The sequence below is a fragment of the Melanerpes formicivorus genome, unplaced genomic scaffold (assembly GCF_026170545.1).
Source record: "Melanerpes formicivorus ecotype bairdi unplaced genomic scaffold, bMelFor1.0.p_v2 SCAF_30, whole genome shotgun sequence".
Classification (NCBI taxonomy): domain Eukaryota; kingdom Metazoa; phylum Chordata; class Aves; order Piciformes; family Picidae; genus Melanerpes; species Melanerpes formicivorus.
The window spans coordinates 7,699,700-7,725,156 of NW_027142382.1; the positions used below are offsets into that span (position 1 = coordinate 7,699,700).

Consider the following 25,457-nt stretch of genomic DNA (forward strand, 5'->3'; position numbering starts at 1 on the left):
TTAGAATCCCTCTCTGCTAAAAAGAGATTTTAAATATAGAATTTTTATATAGATTAAGGTGTCACAAGGCAGAAAAAACTGCAAAGCTACTGTATCAGTATTTCAAGCTGAAGAAAAGACTGAAAAACCATACTAGTTATTTCACATCTTAACAGAAAGCCTCCTGCTCTTCTTCTTATTGCCCCTGACAAATGAAAAGCCTGTCAGAATATCAGCTATTCAGAGTCTCCAGCCTTCAGGACAGGCAAAGGACAACTCACACTCAGATTTCATTTGGCACCTAGTAATAGAAAGTCATAGCTAACAATATGACTGCAGAGGAGGATCTCAATGCCAAAGATTTGATTTTGTTCCAGTGTAAGATAGTACTGACCTTAGCAGCCAAGGAATACAAGGCAAACAAATACTTGCTTATCCATCTCAAGCAAAATCAGTCAGATTTGTGCAGCCCATCAACAAAGGTGAATAGCACATAAGCCAAGAGTCTTTGTCACTGCTAAAATCACTAACAGGTCAATAGGCAGGAAGGACTATTTGAACACAACAGACCTATCTACCACCAAAGCAAGCTAGATGTGAGAGCATGTTTGTGCACAGCCAAAGGATTTGAAGCAGGTCAAGGCATTCTGGATCTTTGGGAAACCAGTCTTTGAAGGATCACATAAAACAGAGTAGTTGGGAGGTTGGAAAATAGCTTAACCCAATCCCTCTGCTCAAATCAAGGTCAGTTAGAGCAGGTTGCTCAGGGCCATGTCCAGCTGGCTTCTGACTGTCTCCAAAGATGGAGACTACTACAGTCTCTCTGGGCAACTCTATCATCCTTATAGAGAGAATGTTTTTCTTATGGAAATTCCTTTCTTTCAACCCATATTCATTTCCTCTTGACCTTTGACTGGGCACCACTGAGAAGAATAAGAGTTTGCCTTTGTCTTCTTTATTCTCCCATTAGGCATTTGGATGCATTGATAGTGCCTCCCCTCCTCCCCCTCCAAACCTTCACTGATGCAGATTAAACAGTCTCAGCTCACTGAGCAGCTCTTCATTTGAGAGATGCTCTAGTCCCCTAATTGTGTTTTTGGTCCTTTGCTGGACTCACTCCAGTATGTCTACATCTAGTAATGGGGACTCCAGAATGGTATCCAGCACTCCAGATGCCTCTCACCTGTGTCAAGCAGAAGGAAAGGGCCATGCCCTTTGACCTACTGACAATGCTTTTCCTAACACAGCCCAAACAAGTTGATTCTTTTTTTTTTGCTGCAAGGATGTATTTCTATTTCATATTTGATTTGGAGTCCACTAAGACTGTCAAGTCCTTTGCCACAAAGCTGCTTTCCAGCTGCTGTTCCCCAGACTGTACTGGTGCATGAGGGGTTATTCCTCCCCTGGCATTTGCCTTTGTTGAACTCCAGGCGATTCTCACATGCCAATTTCTCCAAAAGTGACAAAGTATCTCTGAGTGGTGGCATAGGCATCTAGTCATCAGCCAGTCCTCCCCTTTTAGCAACATCTGCAAACTTGCCAAGGGTGCATGCTGTCCCATCATTCAGGTCATTAATGAAAACGTTGAACAGTATTGGTGCTAGTACCAATCACTACTTATGACTAGCCTTTAACTGGACCTCACGTTACTGACTACAGTCCTCTGAACCCAGTCCATCCAGTTTGCAGTCCATCTCACTGCTCATTTATCTAGTCCCTATATTACCAGTTTCTATGACTACATTATGGAAGACAATGCAAAAGCCTTACTAAAGTCAAGATAAACCACATCCTTCCTCATCCTCTGAGCCCGAATTACTACCTTCCAAATACCAGAATTCATCTGTGCATCCGAGAAGAGATGGGGATTGGAGTGACAAGGGTAAACAGTGTATTGCTGTTGAAATCAGAATCACAAATGAAGAAAGCTTGAGGCAGACCTGTGAAACTACCTCATTTTTGAGAGTTACAACTAATAGAGCTAAGTATGTTCAGAAGAAGTCTCTGTGAAGAGGCATGGGGTATTTTATTAGTGTCTTCAAATTCCCATCCAACGTGCACACAGCCCGTCAGATGTGAATTTGCTGACTGCAGTAACAAGACCCCAAACACATTACAGAGTGAAAGGGAGAATGAAGTGTGGTGGGTTGAAAAACCTAAAACCACCACAAGAAGCAAATCCAAAATTACAAACATTGCTGGTTGTCAGCTTTCTAGATAACTGGGTCCAAGATCTTGGTTCTGGTATGGTATTTGGGGAATTCTGTGTGCAATTCATTCTGTAACAGCACTTGTACATGTGCAAATTAGCATCTGTGATGAACCGCTGTTTTAAGTCTGGATTCAGTCTTCCTCAGAAACTAATGGCTCTTTTAAGTGTTTATCACCTTTCCCCTCAAGAATACACTTTTTCTCCCTGAATTTGCCAAGTGCTTTTCTGTTCAAGAAAGGTCTAAAACGATGGGCCCAAAGGCGCTCAATCTCCAAGGATTTCTTCACACTGATAGAATAGGATGGAATTAACCAGTCATTGTCTTCACAGACAGTCCATCTCATTGTAGCCATTCTAAAGGACTTATTTCTGCTTACAAACATAAGACAATCCTATTTGACTAAGGATATTTTATCAATACATTATTACACCACTTAGATTAAAAAATTAAAAGCACAGCACCTCACACCCCTGCTGCTCACACTAGGACAGCCGCTAATGATGGGAATTACAGTGCATTTCCCCATGCCTTTATTGTGCTTCTTTCATGTTCTATTTTTAATTTCTACACTGACACCAGTTATTTTGTTAAAGGGTTTATTCATGGAGCTGCTTTAGTAGGTATGACAATGCTTCTTTCTACTTACAAAATTAAGTTGCTCTCTGTATCAGTTAATATTTCTCAGGTAAACTGCATCAAAACCTGTCCACAAATACCTAATGATTAAGATATTAACTTGTGATTTTGAGTGTTCAGTTCTATTCTAGTTGTAACTTTGGTCAAAATGGCCAATGGCTGCTCTTCATTCATAAACTGAGAATATCATTATGTATCATATTATGCATCCTCCTTTAATTCATTTCCCATCACTTTGAAGGGCATTGTTTTGGGTCACACAAACCCCTTATTTGTACCTCCAACTGTTTCCAAACTGAAAATAAAAGCTTCTGTAAGAAACAGTTCCATAGTCAAAAGTTGTAGAGCTTCTCAGAAAGTACTCTTCCAAGTGAGTTAGTGCAAGTAATTTGTGTTAACCTGACCTATCCATGAAGAAGATTTAATCTAAGGTGATTTTGTATTTGCATAGACTAAGATCATTGACACAATGTAGTAGCATTCAGTCCTGTGTTCTGCACCCTCCGGTTCAAAGGATGTAACGAGCAGCTAAGAAAGTAAGTTTTTGTATCTTTGTAGCTAGAGCTCTAAAAGCTTGCCCCTCTCTAGAATACATTGAACTCCCAGAACTGAAGTCAACTAACAAATGGTCACAAAAGGCTTGGAAAGAAATCAGGTTATGCAAAAGCAGTTGGAATTGACCATTGTGTTACAGTATGTGCCCCTCCTGTTCACTGCAACACTGCTGTCAATTCTAAACAGCATCTCAAGTTTATTTCTTGTTTAAGTCTTGATTTTGTTTAAGAATTTTCTCCAGGTGCATTTCCATAGCCTCCCACACAAGATATTTGCCCACATAAATATTTTTAGATATCAGCTTTAAAAAATTTACTATTTCTGTTGTTCATGACCTCCCATCATTTTGTTTTGTTTGTGAACTTTCACATTTTAAGTAGCCTGTTCTCCTATGAGGTAGGGTTAGACATGAAGACTTGTTTCATTACATGGTCCCCTTAAAGGAGCAGGATTTCAAAAATGAAACTAAACACTTAACCTCTGTAATTCTAGCCCTCTTGAATGGGATAAAATCTAGCTGCAACATGACTCTAAAGAGATGAAGGCAGGTAGACAGTTCAGAAGCTAACATGCCAATAGACGTGTTTTCAAGAGATGGGATTCAACTGGGGAGGCTAAGAGACTGAGGAAATCAGTTTCACCACAGGAAGCACTTTCAGAAAGCCTAAAGTAGACAATGACACTTAAGAAAAATACTGTACATGTGGAAGAGTTTCTAAGCTCATCTCACAATAGCTCTTCTCTACCTTAACTAGATGAACCTTGATGAAAAAAAAAACCACTGAGAAAAATTTGCATTGATGATATGCTTTTGCTAACTGTATGTTGTGCAGTCAGCCTGGGTACAGCTAGTGTCTGTTTCTGTTCATGTCTAATGCACTGAGCTGAGCCAGTTTAGGATGAGAAACAGCTGTCAAGGGGTGAGTTTAAGTTTACAGATAAGAAAGAAAAACCAGGTCAGAAGTTTTAAAAATGTGTAAAATGTGTCTCAGCACTAACAGAAAGAAGGAGCTCTTGTAGGAAGAAAAACTTGAGGAGAAACTGTAAGCACCATTTGAGATCAGAAATCAGAAGAAAAGACAAATGTTATGATTGTTTCAGAAACAAAAGAAACAGCTTATGCTTACCAAATTATCAGTTTCTGGGTCTTCACAGAAAAAGGGTTTTCCTTCTTTCTCTTGCTTCCTGACAAAATTTTCAATATCTACATCAAAACTAGCAGAAGTTGTGCCTTCTGAGCCTTGTGTAGACTGTTCACATTTTTCAAATAATAGTGCTAACAGGGGGAATAGAGGGTGCCTAGAACAGAAATTAAAACACAGGAGTATTTTCACTTGTGTACACAACTGAGAAACAAGACATCTAACTCACATTAGGTGGCACTCACTTATCTAAGAAACAGAGAAGTCTCGGAAGAGACTGTGAGTAACACCACTGGCTACAGCAACACATGATGGAAGTTAGTTTTGTTCTGGTTTTTTCAGTTTGATTTACCACACAATCTAGAGGTAAGAAAGCATTAAAATCTGTATACTTAAATACAAAAGAACAATCACAAGCTGAAAAACTATTTCATCCACTGTAACTGCATGCCAAGAGATAACATTGATACAGTGCATTAGAAATAAGGGGTGGGATGTACAAATGAGATGAGTGAAATCTTAAATGATGAAAGAAAAAAAATCTGATATAATGAATGATTTTTCAATATGGGCCTTATTCATACATCACAAGTAACATTATAGAAGTGAGAAAAAAAACTCCCATCTGTAGTCAGAGGTCTCCTATGAAATCACGCTCAGAGCAGATGATTTTCCTACTCTAAGTCTGTAAATGAGCAGATATATTTTTCTGCTTCAGGTTTTTGGTTTGGTTGTTGGTTTTTTGTTGTTTGGGGTTTTTTCTTGGAGGTGGAGGTTTGTATTTTGTTGCTCTTTTTGTGTTTCAGTGGGTTTTGTTTTGGTTGTGAGTTGTTGTTTTGGGTTTTTTTGCATGTGTTTGTTCAGGGCTTTCTGGGTGGGTTTTGGTTGGTCTGGGGATTTTTACTTGCAAACTGGTAATAATTATGTCTTTGTAAAGCACCTGGAGTGAAAGAACACATAACCTCATCAAAATTGAACTACTTAGCACAGCTCCTAACACTGGAAAACTGCAAATTATTGTGGTTATACATCAACATTTAATCCAGTTTGAGCTAATTATTAGGCAATAATACATCAACAGTTAAGCCAGTTTGAGCTAATTACTGGGCAATACATTGTTATCCCTAAATAAAAGGGAGTAAAGATCAACCTAATTACGATAAAATCTCGTATTAAAGATAAAAACTACAGCAGAACAAACAGTGACCGTAGTTCAGCAGTTTGAGTAGCCTTCTAAATTTCACTTTTGTTTTAAAGGCAGCCATCTTTAAACCCCCTTTATAAAACTGCTGAAACTGAAGAATCCCACAATAAAGGGAAGGTTTTTTTGCCTTGGCTGAAGAATCAGTCTTCTGATCATCTAGAATCACAGAAGACTGACAACGAAGCTCATTTGATCTCATTCTTTCCCCTGCAAACTCCTGAGACAGTCAAGGGATTATCCAATTTTAAGGTATTTATTATTAACAAAAACCCCAACAACCAAACCAACAACAAACCCCTTTATTCTCTACCCTTCAAAAGACAGAACACAAGCCCGTTACTACCTGTAAATGGCCTGCTTGTCTGCATCCATTGGAGTTTGAGATTCTACAGGGGCAGGACTCACCCCTTCTGTATCAGTTTCAGAGCAGTTGGGATCTTGTTCAGTTTTTAACTCTGTTACTACTTGCATCTGTAGAAAAAGAGTAAGTTATGAGTAAATCTGTATGCTTGAAATAAAATAAGTGTACTGTTTTCTAAGGAAACAGCAATGCAAAGGGCTACTAAATTGCCAGAAGGTTCGTATGACTTGGCACTTACCCAAAAAGGCACAGCAGCAACAAACCCCCTCTTTTTAATCCTTGACACTTTTTGAAGGCTAGTGTAAAGGTCACTTCAAGTTTCAACTCAGCTTTAAAATGAGAACTAGTAACTTGTAAAAGCACTCTGTCTCTGAAGTAGTTATTTTTGGAGTAGGCTAGCAAAAAATGGGAATTTACCCCCCCTACTCCCCAAAAAAAAAATTTATGGGGATGCCTGCATAAAATGGCTTTAGGATGAAAACTGAAACAAAGGTTTGTTTGCATGTTTCTTTTCTGTACATTATATGGAGATACTGAAACAGAGGTCCTGGAGTCTTTCTTGTCCATGAAGTGCACATTTCCTTACAAAGAACGGAGATATTCTGCATCCCTCCAATCTCTCGATTATGAGGAGCATCACTTCCCCATTACATAAATTTACATATTGTAATAACAAATTATTTTAGAAATACCAAGCTACCAGAAGAGAGCAGTAACTGCTTCTACAAATCAGTTTAAGAGGCTGTTACACAATCTGCCACAAATAGAAAAACAACAGAGCCACAGGCTTCTATTGAGCACCTCCTAAATTGCATTAGAGACTGCTAATGTCCTTGAGGTGCTTTGAAGGTGTCCAAAGCGGTTTTCCCTTCACCTCCAGCTAAATACCTTTCAGACTAAAAGGTCTTCAAGGAACTTGTCCTCTGAAAGTCATAGTTTCTGCCTCTCAACTCAGTCTCATTGGTTTTCTTCCCTTTGAGCACTAGGAATATCTGTACGAAGAAAAGAAATGACTGCAATCTGTTTTCCTGCTTCAACCCTACTCAGTTTTATCTTGGGTAGAGGAGAGACACAGGCAGCCAGAATTGACACCTGCAGAAAGGAAGCATACAGAATGCAATCCTCTGCCGTCTTTTCCTGTGAGATGTATGTATCACATCACTCACAGGAACCCTCCAAAAGCAGAGCTGGTCTCAAGAAGCTATTAGAGAACCTGGCTCTGACATATTTAATATTTCCACACAACAAAAGGAATTCATACTATTCCTAACAAGATGACCGAGAGAACCAAAAAGCTTGTGCTTTATTATCTGTTAGGGCCAAGCCACCTCCTAGCACAATCAGAAACTGAGAAAATGCCTGCCTAGCCTACATAACACAGCAGAATGCCTTGCAAAAAGCTTCCACAGCAAGCAGAGGACTTTTAAGCCAGAATGATTAAAAAAAAAAAAAAAGGGCAATTAAACTAATTTCTTGGCTAATGACAAGAAGGAGGAGCAAACTAAAACCAGATGACTCACATGAGTGATTAAAAATGTTTAGCCACACATCTGCAGGGTCTGAAGGGAGAGAGCATATTCAGTTAAGGTTCTCTATCACTACAAGGATGAAGCAGCTCACTTAAAATTGCAAGCTGTTTTCTGGGTGGCCCTTCCAAACTACAAAAGCAGAAGGCATCCACATTTACCTCTCTGTCATGGTCATTTAGTGCTTAAAAGACAAAACAAACAGAAAGAAAATCTCCCAATTTCTTCTTTACAAACCCACATTACTACTTTCACAGACATGTCACAGGATAGAAAGTATTTGCTGGAGGAATAAAGATGTAAGATAGGTGAGAGGGGAGAGAGAAATCAGAATCAAAACAGAAGAACCAAACATCAACAAAGACCAGTAAAGCCAGATTGCATTCAGACAAACATCTTTTTGTAAGAGAGTGAAATTTTGCACTGTTTCTTCTGACTGCTCACCACTGTTGCCGTCTGCTAACAGAAGTAGCTGTATTTACTGCTTAGGGGTGCACAGTTCTGTAAAAATGGGTCTTCAGAGTACAGGCCACCACATGACTTGTCTCCAGTTAACAGTATTTTAATTTAGCAATTCAAACTGTTGCAATGTACAGCCTGTTGTACCAAAAAGAAACGTCACCACCAGACACATCTGAATATGTTGCATTATTCTAGCCATTTGTTAACTGAAGAAACTGGAAGCCTACAGACAAGCTCTCTAACTACCAATTTTCATTAATAATCTCATTGAAATTAATTTAAAATTATAATTTTCAGCCTGCAGCATAACGACACACATTTAAGTGTAGTCAAAGTAGCAAATAATTCTAGAGAACTACATTTGTCCTTCACTTGCTCAAGACCAACAGGTTTATGACTACCTCAATGTCAACTATCCATTGGAACTGAAGACACAGAACACCAAAATTTCAAACACACATTAAGGATGCCTGTTTGACTTTCCTAAAAATAGGAGCATTAGAGTACACAAACAACCTACAGTAGATTTGGAAGAAAACTCCTTAACTAACCATTCCTGCAGAAGTGAAGTCACACAAGAATCAGCCAAGCCATTAGAAAGCACCCAGGTATTAAAGAATGGCAGCTTATCACAAGGTCTTGTTTTGCAAACAAAGGCCAAAGCAGGCTTCTTTTCCCTTGCTAATTATGCTAGTTCATAGAGAAACTAAAACACACTTGCCTGTTGTCCATCTTGATAGTTGTCTATGCTTAATGTCTGTGTTGCCATCATGGTTAATAAAACACAAGTGTCTTCAAATCATCATAAGCATGAACACATATTCTTTTAAAAGAGAAAACAAAAAGTCAGTTACAAAAGCGACCATCTGAAATTCAGTTCTAAAAGATGAAAGATGTATGCATTCCTCCACCCCAAAAAAAAATCAGTGGGTTTACTGACAATATTTACATGCATTTTTATCCCAACGAACCAAAAGCGACCACACAAACCCCCCCAAGATCCGCAACAAACCCAAATCAATAAAACAACAAACCCCACAACAGAAAATGCAAGTGGGTTCATTGGTAGGGTTCATTGTGTACACCAAGCAAATGTTGACTCTGCATGTGCTTGCAGAACTGAAAAAGATTCTATCTATAGAAAACATGTACATATCATCTTAAGCAGCTTGTGGAATACTAGCTAAAAGGTATGCTACAGTTTTGGAACTCCTATGATAAAGTACATTTTTCTTAAGAATACAGTCTGCAGATGAAAGGAGTAAAGACTGATGGTAGGCTGAACATGAGCCTGTAGTGTGCCCAGGCAGCCAGGAGGGCCAATGGCATCCTGGCCTCTATCAGGAACAGTATGGCCAGCAGGAACAGGGAGGTCATTCTGCCCCTGTACAATGCACTGGTTCAGTATTCAGTATTCAGTATTCCTAAGGTTGGAAGAGACCTCAAAGATCATCGGGTCCAACCTGTCATCACTACAGACCTCATGACTAGAGTAGGGAGGACACTACTGCCCACTGCAGGCTTGAACTTAGGCCGCACCTTGAGTCCTGTCTCCAGTTCTGGGCCCCTCAGTTTAGGAAGGAGGTTGACTTGCTGGAACGAGTCCAGAGAAGGGCAACAAAGCTGGTGAAGGGCTTGGAACACAAGTCCTATAAGGAGAGGCTGAGGGAGCTGGGTTTGCTTAGCCTGGAGAAGAGGAGACTCAGGGGTGACCTTATTGCTCTCTACAACTACCTGAAGGGAGGTTGTAGACAGGCAGAGGTTGGTCTCTTCTCCCAGGCTACCAGTACCAGAACAAGAGGAGACAGTCTCAGGCTGCACCAGGGGAGGTTTAGGCTGGAGGTGAGGAGGAAGTTTTACACAGAGAGAGTGACTGCCCATTGGAATGGGCTACCCAAGGAGGTGGTAGAGTCACCATCACTGGAGGTGTTCAGGAGGGGACTTCATAGGGTTCTTGGTGCCATGGCTAGTTGTGGCGTTGGATGATAGGTTGGACACGATGATCTTGACGGTCTCTTCCAACCTGGTTTATTCTATTCTATTCTAGAGATTTTTCTGACAGTTTTAAGGAAAGGGTTTTCTAGTTTGCCTATCTGTTTTAAGAGAACATCAGTATCTTTTTCTTCAAATTCCAAAAATATTACTGATTTCTCCACCAAAATAAAGGAAGTAACATAAATGAACTCACTGATTGATTGATGTTCTTTGTGGTGGTGGTGATATGTTAAACTTAAATTAACATTTGCCACAATAGCCAAGTGAGAGATCTTTCAAAACACCTCAAGAGGACACATTCTAAAACATCAGCCTATTTGGTGTTTGCCTTATGTTTAAACATTTTTCTTTCAGAAAATGGCAGCTACAAGTGGGGCAGTAGTGTCTTTCTGTATTTATAGAGTGAGTGGGCACATGTAAAATGCTGCTTTTCTTCCCTCTCAAAAAGCACACATTTAATTTCTGACTGTAATATCCACAGCACAGACTACTCTCAAAATAGAAGTTTAACTGAACAGCTCGACAGAGTCAGCACTATTTAGTGATTGTTTTAGTAGCTGAAGAAGTTCCTCACAAAATGCAATTTAAAAAACCAAAAAATATCTGTGGAAGAAAGATGAAGTTCTTGGTCAGAAATGAGGAAATAAGGGGTAAAAAGCCACAGAAAAGGAAGAGTATCTTAAGAGTTAGCAAGGATGTGAGATCATATTAATCACAGTCTCACAGTATAACTAAGGTTGGAAGAGACCTCGAGGATCATCGAGTCCAACCTGTCACCACAGACCTCATGACTAAACCATGGCACAAAGTGCCACATCCAATTCCCTCTTGAACACCTCCAGGGATGGGGACTCCACCACCTCCCTGGGCAGCACATTCTAATGATGAACGACTCGCTCGGTGAAGAACTTTCTCCTCACCTTGATTCTAAACCTCCCCTGGTGCAGCTTGAGACTGTGTCCTCTTGTTCTGGTACTGGTAGCCTGGGAGAAGAGACCAACCTCTGCCTATCTACAACCTCCCTTCAGGTAGTTAATGACACAAAGGACAACATGGAGAGGGAAGTAACAAAGATAACCCTTGTAAACTGCTGGAGACAATAAAGACATGGCAAGAATTTCTGGAGAAGTGGACAAGCTGGACCAACCCTTCCTTCCAGATTTCCATACGGAAGAGACTTTGCACGCTGGGAAATCCCTCAGGCTACACAAAGGAAGAAAGAGCTACACAGCTTTGAGCTAGATCCATAGATTTCAAGAAGGGTTTTTGCCCTATTCTCTCCCAGGGGACCAGCTGGAAAGGATTCTACAGAGCTTCCCCTCTGACTTATAATTACAGTAGAAGATTAGGCAAGATAGGAACTGATGAGATTTAGCGAAGACAACCACTGCAAATCAAGGAAGAACAAATTGAGCTAATCACATGCTGAAATTGAAGCAATTAACTAAGGAATTACTTTGGTTTGCTAAAGAGAACTATCTCCTCATCATCCAGTAGCAGTAAGAAGTGAACTACGTTAAACTTTAAGAAAAATAACTGAAAAGGTATTTACACATTTGGCTTTTACAACTTAATTTAGAACACAGCATCCAGTTCTAGCTAGCAGACACACAGCCTAAGCAGATGTTCATTCTGCAAACAACGATGCTAGATGAAGCTGGTATCGCTCCCAGATGTTTATCACTGCCACCCTGCCAGAGCTAATTACTTCCACAGCTCTACCCCTGAGCTCACAGAACACAAGAACTATTTCTGATCCTTTTTACATGAAGTCAGCTAGGCTAGTTCAACCCACTGTTAAAGGTGGCTATGATGTAAACCAGCTGACTTTGTCTGAAGCAAATTGCTGTGCACTCATACAACCCCTGCTCTTGGCTGACCTATTAGTGTGGTAATTTCTGGCTCACGTGTGGTGATTACCAACTCACAGCAGGACCGTCTTTAACCAGAACAGCCACACCAAATACTATATGGCCTAAGAACATACAACTTCTGGACAACCTAGCTTTAAAAATGCCAATTACACTTTGTTAATAAAACCAAAAGTGAGTAAAAGAAAAACTGTGCATTTGTGCTATAATCACTGAGTTACAAATAACAAAAATAACCAGAGGCTTCAGCCAGCCACTCGCTTCATGTTTCACAATTCTATCGCTCCCAGTTTGTTTATTTTGAAGACAAAGTGTGAGAAAAACCCAAGGAAATGTTCAAGCTGATGCATACACTGCCATCAGAAACTCCACTGATATCTGTGGTGAAAGGGAACTCTGTTCTGAAACATAGAAAGGAAAGAAGTTGCAGCCTAGCCTTTAGTGAAAGTAAGTATGAAGGTCAAGCAGAGTAGAAAGGAAGCTAAATTAAGAGGGCTAATCATAATCAGAAGTATGAAGACTTTGTGCAGGTTACGGAGTATCTAAGAGAAGAGATTAAAAGTGAGATGAAACGTACACAAAGTGATCACTTAACATATATCACTCTTCCCCTGCTCTACTTACTCCTTCATAATTAAGAGCAAAGGGACCACCCAGTAATATTAACACAAGGTGCAAGTAAACTGTTGGAGTTCAGTAGTATCATTTTTAACATATACAAACTACAACAGATGTTTATAAGAGATATAAATAGTTATGCTTCAGGGTATAAACTAACCACTAACTGCCTTAGAGTTGTGAAGAAACTACCCAACAGCCTTGTTAACAAGTAAGTGTTCTCTCTCATTTTGCCCATATACACTCCTTTGAAGCTCTTCAGAGAGAAATGGAGGACAAAGAGACTCAGCGTGGCTCTTTGTTCATTCTTATTTAACTTTAGTCCCAACCCTTGCTCTAGAATGTACATCTTGATATCAAAAGTCAAAAAGAAACAGACAAAAAAAAATCAAAACAGCAAGCCTGACTGACATATGAACAGCATCTAGAATTGGCTTTTCAACAAAATGCATAGGTATTTGCTTCCAGGGGACAGTGCTTTCTAAGGGAGACAAAAAGCTGCTCACCCCTTTCCATCAATGGGCTGAAGACGGCATTATCATGTTCCAGCAGAGTTACCCACTGACGTATAATGTAGCAGACAGAAACCTAAAGAACAAGAGAGAAATGTTCAGGAAATGACAAAACAGAACATACTTTCTGAGACTGGATATGATTAAAGAAAATATTTTGGTTTATTTTCTGCACAGAGAGAGTGATTGCCCACTGGAATGGGCTGCCCGGGGAGGTGGTGGAGTCACCATCACTGGCGGTGTTCAGGAGGAGACTCGATGGGGTGCTTGGTGCCATGGGTTAGTTGTTTAGGTGGTGTTGGATAATAGGGTTGGATGCAATGATCTTGAAGTTCTCTTCCAACCTGGTTTATTCTATTCTATTCTATTTTGTGGTTCCCTCCCCACTTTTAACTAAACTGATAGGATTTTGCATGTTTTGCAAATGATTTTCTTTTGTTGCACTTGTAATACTCCCTAACATACCCATTATCCTATGCTGCTATTTGAACTTTTCCTCATCATATTCCTTCAATTATCAATATTCCTTTGTCTTTGTTGATACTTTTAACAGAAGGTTACATTTCAAATTATTATTGTACTGTATCCAGTTCTGGGCCCCTCAGTTTAAGGACATCAAGACACTTGAACGTGTCCAGAGAAGGGCAACAAGGCTGGGGAGAGGCCTTGAGCACAGCCCTGTGAGGAGAGGCTGAGGGAGCTGGGATTGTTTAGCCTGGAGAAGAGGAGGCTCAGGGGTGACCTCATTGCCCTCTACAACTACCTGAAAGGTGGTTGTAGCCAGGAAGGGGTTGGTCTCTTCTCCCAGGCAACCAGCACCAGAACAAGAGGACACAGTCTCAAGCTGTGCCAGGGGAAGTTTAGGCTCAAGGTGAGGAGAAAGTTCTTCACCGAGAGAGTCATTGGTCATTGGAATGTGCTGCCCAGGGAGGTGGTGGAGTCACCATCCCTGGAGGTGTTCAAGAGGAGATTGGACGTGGCACTTGGTGCCATGGTCTAGTCATGAGGTCTGTGGTGACAAGTTGGACTCGATGATCCTCGAGGTCTCTTCCAACCTTAGTGATGCTGTGATATCTTGCTTACTGTTTAACCTTCCCTCCTTAGCTAATTGTCTGTCTGCTTAGACTAGATGAGACACATCCCCAGAATAAAACTACAAAATGCAATTAGAAATAACTCAGTGTTCTAAAAATTTGACATGAAATCAAGAAAGCTGAAAGACTTTTTAAAACCTTCTTTATAATCATGCTTTGATGTTACCATAGAATGTATTCTAATCGTGGCTATGATCAAGTAATCTGTGACATGGTAAAACTTGAGACTATAGGAAGGGGTGCAAACCATTGTTAGGATCGTGTATTCTGTGCAGATGGGTTCTGCTACAGGATTATTTGGCAATTTTAAAAAGCTTTCAAAAACACACCACTTAAAATTACTTTAATTATATTTAATAGCACCTGTTTGATACATTAAAGCTACAAAGTAGCAAAGGCTGTGAAAATGTATGTAGAAAACACAACTGCTGAAAAGCATTCGTAAAGCCTGCAAAACCGTCTCAAGGGAAGTTCCAAACATTAAATGTTGTTGCACAAAGACCACCTGAAATTATATGATGGCTAAAACACACATGTGAGATCTTGAATCAGATTATCTGTGTTTCTCACAAAGTTCTTATGTTCCTAGTTTTGCCAACTAGCTAGCTCTGAAAGAGCAGGGAAGATCCTCTGAATAGTTATAAGATATATAAACTTCATCCATTGGTTAGAGATTAAACAGTGAGCTAGAAGGACCTTCAGGCCAGACCAATACACCTGGTCTTGAAGTCTCATGGGACAAATGACATCAACTTCTTATGAATCACAACTTCTTACCACTTTCTCTTAAATTGTCAAAGAGCTATGTCCCCAAACCACGAGTGTCTCATTTTTGCAGCTACCTTCATTTTGCAAGTGTATCCTCTTACTCCTTTTTTTTCCCCACACACTATTTATCCTCTATAATTTTGATAGAAATTTGTAACCACCAGTTACTGGGCTATTTTCAAATAGAGGATTTCTCACTATTCATAGCATCTTCCAAATGTAGATCACTGACAGATAAGTTTGGATTATTTATTCCTTGATTCTGCTCAGACATGAAGAGGGACTATTTCCTCATTGCAAATCCGAAAAACCTGCTCCCCTCATTCAGAAACAACTACAGCAAGGAAGTGATTGTGGTACTGCTGCTTGACCTGGCCAGTCAAAAATAATGCATGAAGAAGTAGTCCTTGGCTGCAAAACCATCACTTGAAACTCTGGAAACAGTCAAGTCTCTATACAGTGTATGAGAGATCAAAGGCAGAAAGAATGATGTACTGAAAAAAAATGCAGGCCCAGTGAAAGATACTGCAGAGGAAAAGGTTTGGCTGAGAAGGAGCCAGGGGACATTGCGGTCATACTGCCTTCTTGCAAGAGACACCTGACAGCAATTAAGACTACAGCCTACACTAAAACTTCTATCAAGCAAGAAAACAAGAAAGATTGGAGCTTGCAAGTTATGTTCTCTCGCATAGCTCAGTGTGGGCAGGAAGAGGGAGGAAATAGACCTGTTAAAGGATGAAGACAACACAAAGGCACTGTGAAGCCTAAACTTGGAATTGCTACTGCAAATTTGTTTCTTCCTTTTATTCCTCTTGCAGACAAGCTATAAAGTCATGTTATCATAATAAAGAAAATACTTAACTATGAAATAAAAAGCAAAGGCAACTTGCTTTGTCACTTGAACTACATCACAATTAAAGTTTTTACTACAAAATAAAACATGACCTTGCTCATTCAGGCACAGAAGAATTCCCTTCTCAGTCATTCTCTCATTTTGCACTTCAGCTACTAAGAAACAAGACCTATGCACACATTCAGGCATAGAAATAAAACAGGTATTAAGATATGTCACTATTTTTATAGATTCAAATAGTAATAATGAAGTAACATGTACAGTATACATGACAACATGCCACCAGGGATTCATTCTACCTCTGCTGCAGTGGTTATCTATCTCTATCAATCTGCCCATGAAGAGATATTCAGTAAAATTAAGACAAACAAATCAGTGTGAAGTTAATGCATACAAGTTTATTAAAACTGCACTCAGTAAAAATGGGCTCCTCATTCAACAGCATGGTGTCTTCCATTTCCTCTACCTTATGCACTTATAAAGCATAGTCATTGTTTAGAACGTTATACTTTTAGAAAGATGATGTTCCTGTTCAGGAATATAACACCACCCTCAAGGAGCTGCACCATATAGATAGAACTAAATAGTTATTACACAACAGTTATGCTTGTCAATTTCCCTGGAAGACAAGCCCTAAAAAGACTCAAACCCAATCTTCAGCTACAGTAAAATGAGATTTACTTTGTTGCAGTCGTGTGTGTGTCCCCCCCCCCCCCCCCCTTATTGTTTGGTAGTGCAATACAGTTATTTATATATTAATCTTGATGAATATGAGAGCACATTTTTAAAAAAGCCCAACTTTAAGAAAATGAAAAATAAATTGAAGTCTACCACCAAAGTTCAATTTCTTCAGAAATATGCTATAAGCTACCAGCAACCTTTCTTTGCCTGGAGGATTTTGAGCATAGATACCACGTAACACTGACTTTATTCAGCAACACCACTGCAACACTATATATACTGCCTTGCTGTCCTATTAACCTTTCATATCATCCTGTTTTTCTATCATCCCATCTTAACAAACCAAACTAAGTATTTGTAACACAAGCTCTCTTCCAAGCATCACCACGCAATGTCACAAAGCAAACCAAACAAACCATTGGGATGGCATTCAACAAGTCCAAGTGCCAGGTGCTGCACTTTGGCCACAACAACCCCATGAAGAGCTACAGGCTGGGGTCAGAGTGGCTGGAGAGCTCCCAAACAGAAAGGGACCTGGGGGTGCTGATTTACAGCCGCCTCAACATGAGCCAGCAGTGTGCCCAGGTGGCCAAGAAGGCCAATGGCATCCTGGCCTGCATTAGGAACAGTGTGGCCAGCAGGAGCAGGGAAGTCATTGTGCCCCTGTACACTGCACTGGTTAGGCCACACCTCGAGTCCTGTGTCCAGTTCTGGGCCCCTCAGTTTAGGAAGGATATTGAGACACTTGAACGTGTCCAGAGAAGGGCAACAAGGCTGGGGAGAGGCCTTGAGCACAGCCCTGTGAGGAGAGGCTGAGGGAGCTGGGATTGTTTAGCCTGGAGAAAAGAAGGCTCAGGGGTGACCTCATTGCCCTCTACAACTACCTGGGAGGTGGTTGTAGCCAGGAAGGGGTTGGTCTCTTCTCCCAGGCAACCAGCACCAAAACAAGAGGACACAGTCTCAAGCTGTGCCAGGGGAAGTTTAGGCTGGAGGTGAGGAGAAAGTTCTTCACCGAGCGAGTCATTCATCATTGGAATGTGCTGCCCAGGGAGGTGGTGGAGTCACCATCCCTGGAGGTGTTCAAGAGGGGATTGGATGTGGCACTTGGTGCCATGGTCTAGTCATGAAGTCTGTGGTGACAGGTTGGACACGGTGATCCTCGAGGTCTCTTCCAACCTTAGTGATACTGCGATTTCAAGAAGAGATTTGCCTTCCCCTGCTTTCAGTATTCACTATTCTAAAGGAATCCTGAAAATGCTATTTGCAGGTACCAAATATGAAAAAAGTGTTATAAAAACCGTGCCAATTTACAAGCTAACATTACATATGCAGTAACTGATACAATGAATATGAAAGTCTTCTAAGGCAATACAAATTTCTCAAGGCACAACTGAAGTCAAATTAAGAGCATCTGGGTCCTGTGAAGAACTTCAGCTTCTTGATTCTTCATGCATCCTTTTTGTTTGCACAAGCATATTTCTTGGGAAGCATGCATAATCATGGTACATGTGATCATCAATTTACCAGAGCGCTTCTTAACGAGAAATCCTATCCCGTCTAGTCAGGAAATAACTTCACCTCAGTGTGCTAGGTATTCTGTCTCCAGGTAGCTCTTGGCACTGCAGAAGGAAATCCTCAGCTTGCTCTTCCACCTTCTGCAAAACGAAAACCTCATTCTTCTATTAAAAGCATCTCAGTTTCCCCTACCCATTTCACACTATAATTTGACTCTGCTTTATTAGCTTCACAAAGTAATAGTAAGGAATTTAGGAGATTAAACAGAAATTTTGGGAAAGGGAAAGCAAAACTTGGGGGAAAGAAAAACACCTTTAACTGCTCCAAGACTCCCAAGGGATTACAGTATGAGGAGCAAAAACATTTCCCATTACTCCCTCTTCCATCCCAAATATTCACATAGTAAATGAAGATTCCTGTATTATTAACACTGCAAACTGAAGGACTTTCCATGGTTCTTGCTTCTGAATCCTAGCATAGATAGCATGAATCTTCAATACATATCTACTTGTTACAGGACAGTATTTACCCAATATTGCTGCCATTGTAACATTTTAGACCCCAAATCGAGAAGGTAACTTATTATCTGCCTTGCTGCCATGGTGGTAAGAGAACTGCATTAGAAAGACTACCAAAATGCCCTTACATACCAGAGGGCATGTACCAGCAATTCTCCAGCTGGAATGGATTCTGGTTTAACTCTCCTACTTAATAACATTTAATTACTTTTTCAAAAACAATTGCAGAGAGGGAGGGAACACCACCCTTCATATTCCCCCCCACGAATAAACAATAAGTTTGCATATGTGCCAGACACAACTCAGGTCCTCTGCCATTGAAGCCTCTGGAATATCCATACAAGCAGGGAGTGAAATCTCTTGCTTCTAGAGACACTCATTTTTTCACATTCTTCCAGGCAAATTAAACCAAAGCAAAAGGAAATCCTATTTTAATCATTATTTGTATCAGCAGCCAATAAACTGTGACTGAAATTAATCTGGTTCTGTATTTATACTATGTGCTTTCATAGAGAAGAGCAGAGTAACCACCAATCTCACTATGCCTTTACTGCTATTGAATATGGTACAGTATTAGGAAGCAGTTTATGTGAGTGTATGTAAGTTTTCCAGCATCATTATAAAGCCATTAAAGTTTCTAATGATTCTATGAAAGACTGAATTCCTAATGTTACTAAAGCACAGCTGAAGGAAGAGTTTTAACTATTAAATGCATTTAAAATGGATTTCAGATGTTCAACACATACAAAAATCCCCTCTACGCTGTTTTGGCATTTAAACACCTCATCAAGATTAAGATGTTCCATTGTCAATTGTTTCTCTGTCTTCTACAGTTCCAGAAATAACAACTCTCAATGAACCAGGCATTAACTTGAACTAATTGAACAAACTAAAGCAACACAAAATCTTGGTCACACAACCCTTCATCAAATCAGGTTCCGGTTGGTCAGTAACTTCTCCAGAATCTTCCCTCTTTGGATTCTAGTATTTGGTCAAACACAAACAACTTTGTTTTGCTACTAAGTTCAGGCTCTAAAATGAAGTTATTTTATTTTCAAAATAGTGATTACATAGAAATTCTTCCTTTCCTGCTCCACTTAGTCCACAGATCTTTAGTAATGGTGAACTAGAAGCAATCAATTCAACTATTTTTTGTGAGAAAGATGTGCCATGTTCTAGCCACTTCTGTTCCTGCTGCCAACAGTCTTTGTGCTCCCTTATTTTTCTATCAACATTCTGTCTGCTCTTCAGCCAGGTACTGCCCTTCTCCATTGTTCTCTCCACGACAATGTATGGCTTGTCCTCTTTCTCACCTCGTCCCCTCCGCTTCTGATCATTTGTAATTTTGCTAGTACCATCCTTTTCAGACTCCAGGCCTACTACATTTCCACCGAGCTTCAATCTCTCTTCCCCGTCTCTTCCCAAACACCAGTCTTCCCCCCTCCACAAGTAAGACTGCTGCCTAGGCATTATGGGGTTGGAGGAGAAGCATAGATAGAGAAAGACTATTTAGGATTAAACATACCCATTACCTACTCCTGTGGGACGCACCATGCTTAACTACTTGGTCCAGAAGATGACTGCAGTCAGGTGACATGCAAGGACCAACAGACAGGAAGACAGTCATGTTACATGGAATATTCAGATAATTTACCTAATAAATATTTGCCATGTAACATGCATGAACCAGTTTCTCAAGAGCTTATGATTTGTTGAAGTTCCCCAAGGAACAGCCATATGCTCTGTGTGAATCCTTGCATTCTCTTTCCCAGTCATCTCAGCTATGCTAAATTCCAGAACTCCAGGGTTGTAACGCTCTTAGATCAGCTAAACTAGAGTTCCACCTCCCTTTAAATGAACATATTCCCTTTATCTTAATTTTCAAAAGCTTAAGTCATTTTAGCTTAAAGTTTTTTGAATAATCCCTGATTGAACACATTCATTATGGCAAATTTCAGCCTGACTACAAAATAAGCTACTGAAGGCAACATCTCCAAGTGAAAAATAAATAAATAAATAAATATGTATATATATAAAAAGTCAGATAAACTAACTCCTGGCATCGTTACTATCATGGCTCAGAACACAAAAATGGTCTAGAACATACGTAACTGAGAGGCCTTGAGCACAAGCCCTATGAGGAGAGGCTGAGGGAGCTGGGCTTGTTTAGCCTGGAGAAGAGGAGGCTCAGGGGTGACCTCATTGCCCTCTACAACTACCTGAAAGGTGGTTGTAGCCAGGAAGGGGTTGGTCTCTTCTCCCAGGCAACCAGCACCAGAACAAGGGGACACGGTCTCAAGCTGTGCCAGGGGAAGTTTAGGCTCAAGGTGAGGAGGAAGTTCTTCACCGAGTCATTAGTCATTGGAATGTGCTGCTCAGGGAGGTGGTGGAGTCACCATCCCTGGAGGTGTTCAAGAGGAGACTGGACGTGGCACCTGGTGCCATGGTCTAGTCCTGAGGTCTGTGGTGACAGGTTGGACTCAATGATCCTCGAGGTCTCTTCCAACCTTAGTGATACTGTGATAAAAAGTGATCATACACTGAATTGGAAGTTCTTCACTTACAAAACCATACAGCATGGCACACACTTTCATTCCCCTAGTCTCTAGGCCTGTTAAACATGTATTAAGCCCAAATTTCTGTTTTATAATTGCTTCTGTTTCCTTTTAATATAAAAGGCTTGGGCATTATTTTTAAGTAAGAAATATTATAATAACCTTTTCCCTTTGTCTTGTTTGCTATGCCATTAGGAAAAGAAGCTAAGAGGGATGTGAAGTATAACCACATCTCCTAACTTCCTCTGTCCTCCAGAAAAAACAGACAATTTCAGAAGCTCATTTAAAAAAAGCATTTAAAATTTAGTGACTTTAAAAACAACAAACAACCAAGGATCTTTCTTTCAGTACACCAGCAGTAGGCCACAACATTCTACCTTTCTGCCTGAATTTGCTGTCAGTTGGATAAGCTAACAGCCACAGGCTCACAGGTATAAGCAGGGTAAGGGACAGTACACAAGGATCATAGTTAGCTCCCATTTTCAAAAATGACCTTTTTTTTACTGCCTGAATACTTACACAGCCTTTAACAGCAAATCCCTCTTCTATACTCATGTAGAAAAAATAAATTACCATGATGACTGGAATGGTTGCTGTATCAAAACCCAAGAAGCATGTTCATATAAAGGATGATATGCAAGTATGTGACAACCAGACCGAAGTTTTATTTCTACTTCTCATGTCGTCTTCCTTTTTCCCCTTCAGTAACACCCACAATTTGCTATGCCCACGCTGCTGGCAGAGGACCCAAGCTATTGCCCTTTACCAAGTTCATAAAAGCAGGTCAGTGCTGTTAACAACGATTGGTGTTTCCAGATTCATGGTGGGGGTGTTTTCTACCCCACCCTCGATTCCACTTCATGATATCTATGTTCCACAGTTAAGACACAAAACAATCTTATGGAACAAAGCAAAGAACCTGCTGATAAATGTGAACACTCCAGCTTTCAGCTATCTCAGGGAGAGCTATATTGGCCTGAATGTAAAACTTTAGTAAACATCTGGTACCAAGTAGGCAAAGGAAAGAACTCTATCAGCAGCATTTTTCCTTGCTCTTGGAGGAACAGTAAGTCACTTTCTATTTTGTACAGAATTAAGTTGTGGTAAAATACCTCCCCCAACCTGAGACTTAACATTTGTAAACTTGATGATCTTTTAACAATTTCAACTGAAGCAATTAGCTGCTGCAAGAGGGAAATAACATTTTTGGAATGTTAAATTTCACACACACGGACAAAAATAAATCAATCAGTCTTACTTACACCAAAATGAAAATATTCATCTACTTTATTTTAAGCTTTTGCACGTGTGCCACTTTTGCAGAGGTAAATTTGGCTCCTAGACCACTACATAATATTCTAAAATACAATTTGGACTACATCTCCCTTCATTTGGGACATTAGCAGAGCCATTAGAACAAGCAGTTCCACCATCACAGCAGTGGTGCTGTGGATCATTCACCCTTAGCCATTAGTACAGGGCTTAATAACAGCAAAAGAGTTACTCTTCTCCAGGAAATTGAATTGCTCCTAAGCACTTCTAAACTTGCTGTGGCAGCAATCAGAATTATGATGACTTTATTACAGCACTGCTTTTACAGTACTGGGAAAAGTGCAAGGAAAATACAGTCAGAAAGCAAAACTCTGGAAAAGAAAATACAGCTTCTAGAAGACATATCCATTTTATAAGACTGAAGTGTTTATTACAAGTGTGTATCTCATTCTAAACTCCTTTCTGTTGCACTAATGGAAGACTGCAAGGACTTAGTTTAAAAATGTTATTTTACACTCAAAAACTAATCCAACTCTTTAAAATTGCATCTTGACTGAGTACAGATTAAGGCTGCAAGTTGCTTAATATTAGACTAACATTTTACACTTTAAAGTGGGATTTCCAAACAAAATAAATCCCCAACCAACAGTAACAACACCAACACACAGAAAATTTCAATTCTCAAGTTTTTCTATTAGCACAAAGTAACAAAATTAACTGCAGTCCAGGAAAGTACATTAACTGCATCTGGGTCGAGGCAATCCCAGGCACAAATACAGGCTGGGCAGGGACTGGCTGGAAAGCAGCCCTGAGGAGAGAGACTTGGGGGTGCTGGTGGACAAAAAGCTCAACAGGAGCTCTCAGTGTGCACTTTTAGCCTGCAAAGCCAATCAGATCCTGGTCTGCATCAGGAGAAGTGTGGCCAGCAGGTCAAGGGAGGTGATCCTCCCCCTCTGCTCAGCTCTGGTGAGACCCCACCTGGAGTACTGCCTACAATTCTGGAGCCTCTATTACAAGAGGGATGTGGAGGTGCTGGAACGTGTCCAGAGAAGGGCCAGGAGGATGAGCAGAGGGCTGGAGCACCTCTCCTATGAGGACAGACTGAAGGAGTTGGGGCTGTTCAGTCTGCAGAAGAGAAGGCTCCGAGGTGACCTCATTGTGGCCTTCCAGTATCTGAAGGGGGCTACAGGAAGGCTGGGGAGGGACTGCTCAGGATCTCAGGTAGTGATAGGACTAGGGGGAATGGAATGAAGCTAGAGGTGGGGAGATTCAGGCTGGATGTGAAGAGGAAGTTCTTCCCCATGAGAGTGGTGAAGCCCTGGAATGGGTTGTCCAGGGAGGTGGTTGAGGCCCTATCCCTGGAGGTGTTTAAGCCCAGGCTGGACAAGGCTCCGGCCAAGCTGATCTTGTGTGGGGTGTCCCTGCCCATGGCAGGGGGGTCGGAACTAGATGATCCTTGTGGTCCCTTCCAACCCTGACTGATACTATGAACTACACAACAGCAAAACCCACTTCAGATATGAGACAGGCATTAGTACTCAATTTATGCAGAGGATACAAACACAGATTAAAGAAAAAGCACGCCCCAGAATCACTCGGGAGATCCACGAGAATAAAACTTAACCAGTCTTCAAAGTCTCAGTGCCGTAGGATCTACACTGCCTATCTCTACCCTGAGAATGAAGTAAATGGAGCTATGCATTTCACCACTTAACTGAAGCTTGAGAAAACAGTGAAACCTACACTGAAGTTTCCTGTGAATACTTCATGACAAGAAAATCAAAAGAAAAAAAAATATGTAAAACAGCAACAGTTGGCAGTTAATAGAAATACACTTCATAAAATAAACTCAAGGTAGAATATAGATTAATCAGTTACTTATTTTGGATAGTTTTATGAAAGCACTGCATAGTAAGAAGTGTGAAGCTGCTCCTTCAGACTAATTGTGAAAATGTTCAGGTTTCTCCAAGGTTTTTAAAATGTTAGTAATTATCTGTGGCTACATGCAGACTCAGAAAAATGGTAATTCTGCCATTTCGTTTGACAGAGCTAGTCAAAAAACCTATTTGCTGTTGCTTGATACGCTCGGAATGACATGGTCTGGAAATACAGAGCCAGATTTCTTATCAAAGCACACCAGTTTGTTTCCTGGTTTAGTATGATCCATGAAACTCCACCATAGAGCTAACATGGGCTAACCAGGACCCTAAACTCTTAAGGCAGGCTTCGGTGCTTATCCAGCTGCTGAAGCTGTATCACTTTTAACTACACATAACTAAAGGGATATAACTCCACAGCACAGGCAGGCCATAAAGAGTTTGTATTCCATAGAGGAAAGGGAACAACCTGGAAGTGTATTTATAGTATGGAGAATAGCAAGGAGCATAAATTTCTTAAGCTATAGATGTTACAATTCCCCTAATCAAACCATCTACATTGATGAAACTCTGCAGAGGATGCTCTAGAATTAAAATATGAGCAGTATTATGAATGAACTATAAATGTATGGTTTTGTAAAGACTATGAATGAATTCTTCAGCTTTTTTAACAATTAGATGACACCTTTTGCATACATTGAAAATGATCCTGCTAGCCTCCAAAGGATGCTGGCTGAAGCGTTTTCCAAAACCAACAGACCTATTCCTGTGGTCTGTTTAGTGGAATGTACACTTTCTATTCCAAATAGGAGTAGAGACAAAAAAAACCCCAATGAATGTTACCCAGGTAACTCTTTATTGTGTGTGACAAACAAACACAACTCTTCAAAACCAAAAAACCCTCATTGTATGGCATAAAAACTAAGTTCTAAGGGTGCAATGCCTGATCCAGTCTCCTTTTCCCTCCCAAAACTGTTAGACCTCTACTTAGCTGTAACTGACAAAAAAGGGGTCACAAACTGCAGCAGAGTTTAGAAGTATAAAAGTACTATGTCTCATTACATTACGTATTCCCACGTAGGACAACAGAAAATATTTAAGACAGAAAAAAGATAGTGATAAGCATCAGACAGATGTGTTAGCTGCTTTTATTGCTGATGAACCTGAGCCATACGGCTGGTGTTGAGGGAACGAGGGAAAGCTATCGACTGCTCCACAGAGACCCGGGACATGTGGCTAATTGAGGCAGT

At 40.4% G+C, this 25,457-nt stretch overlaps 1 protein-coding gene across 5 annotated transcripts in view; it reads right to left on the reverse strand.

Annotated features, from left to right (window-relative positions):
- Positions 1–25,457, reverse strand: part of PKNOX1 (PBX/knotted 1 homeobox 1) — a 59,377-nt gene that overhangs the window by 32,602 nt on the left and 1,318 nt on the right. For 2 of the 5 annotated variants that reach the window (XM_068155192.1, XM_068155188.1), the window contains exons 2-5: positions 13,069–13,150; positions 8,800–8,901; positions 6,073–6,200; positions 4,511–4,682 (exon numbers count right to left, since the gene is read on the reverse strand). In XM_068155192.1, the coding sequence (XP_068011293.1) occupies positions 4,511–4,682; positions 6,073–6,200; positions 8,800–8,850 (351 nt within the window). In that variant the 5' untranslated portion in view covers positions 8,851–8,901; positions 13,069–13,150. Of the gene's footprint in view, positions 1–4,510; positions 4,683–6,072; positions 6,201–8,060; positions 8,082–8,799; positions 8,905–13,068; positions 13,151–25,457 lie in introns of those variants that run through there. The other 3 variants (XM_068155189.1, XM_068155190.1, XM_068155193.1) reach the window with 3 other exon arrangements.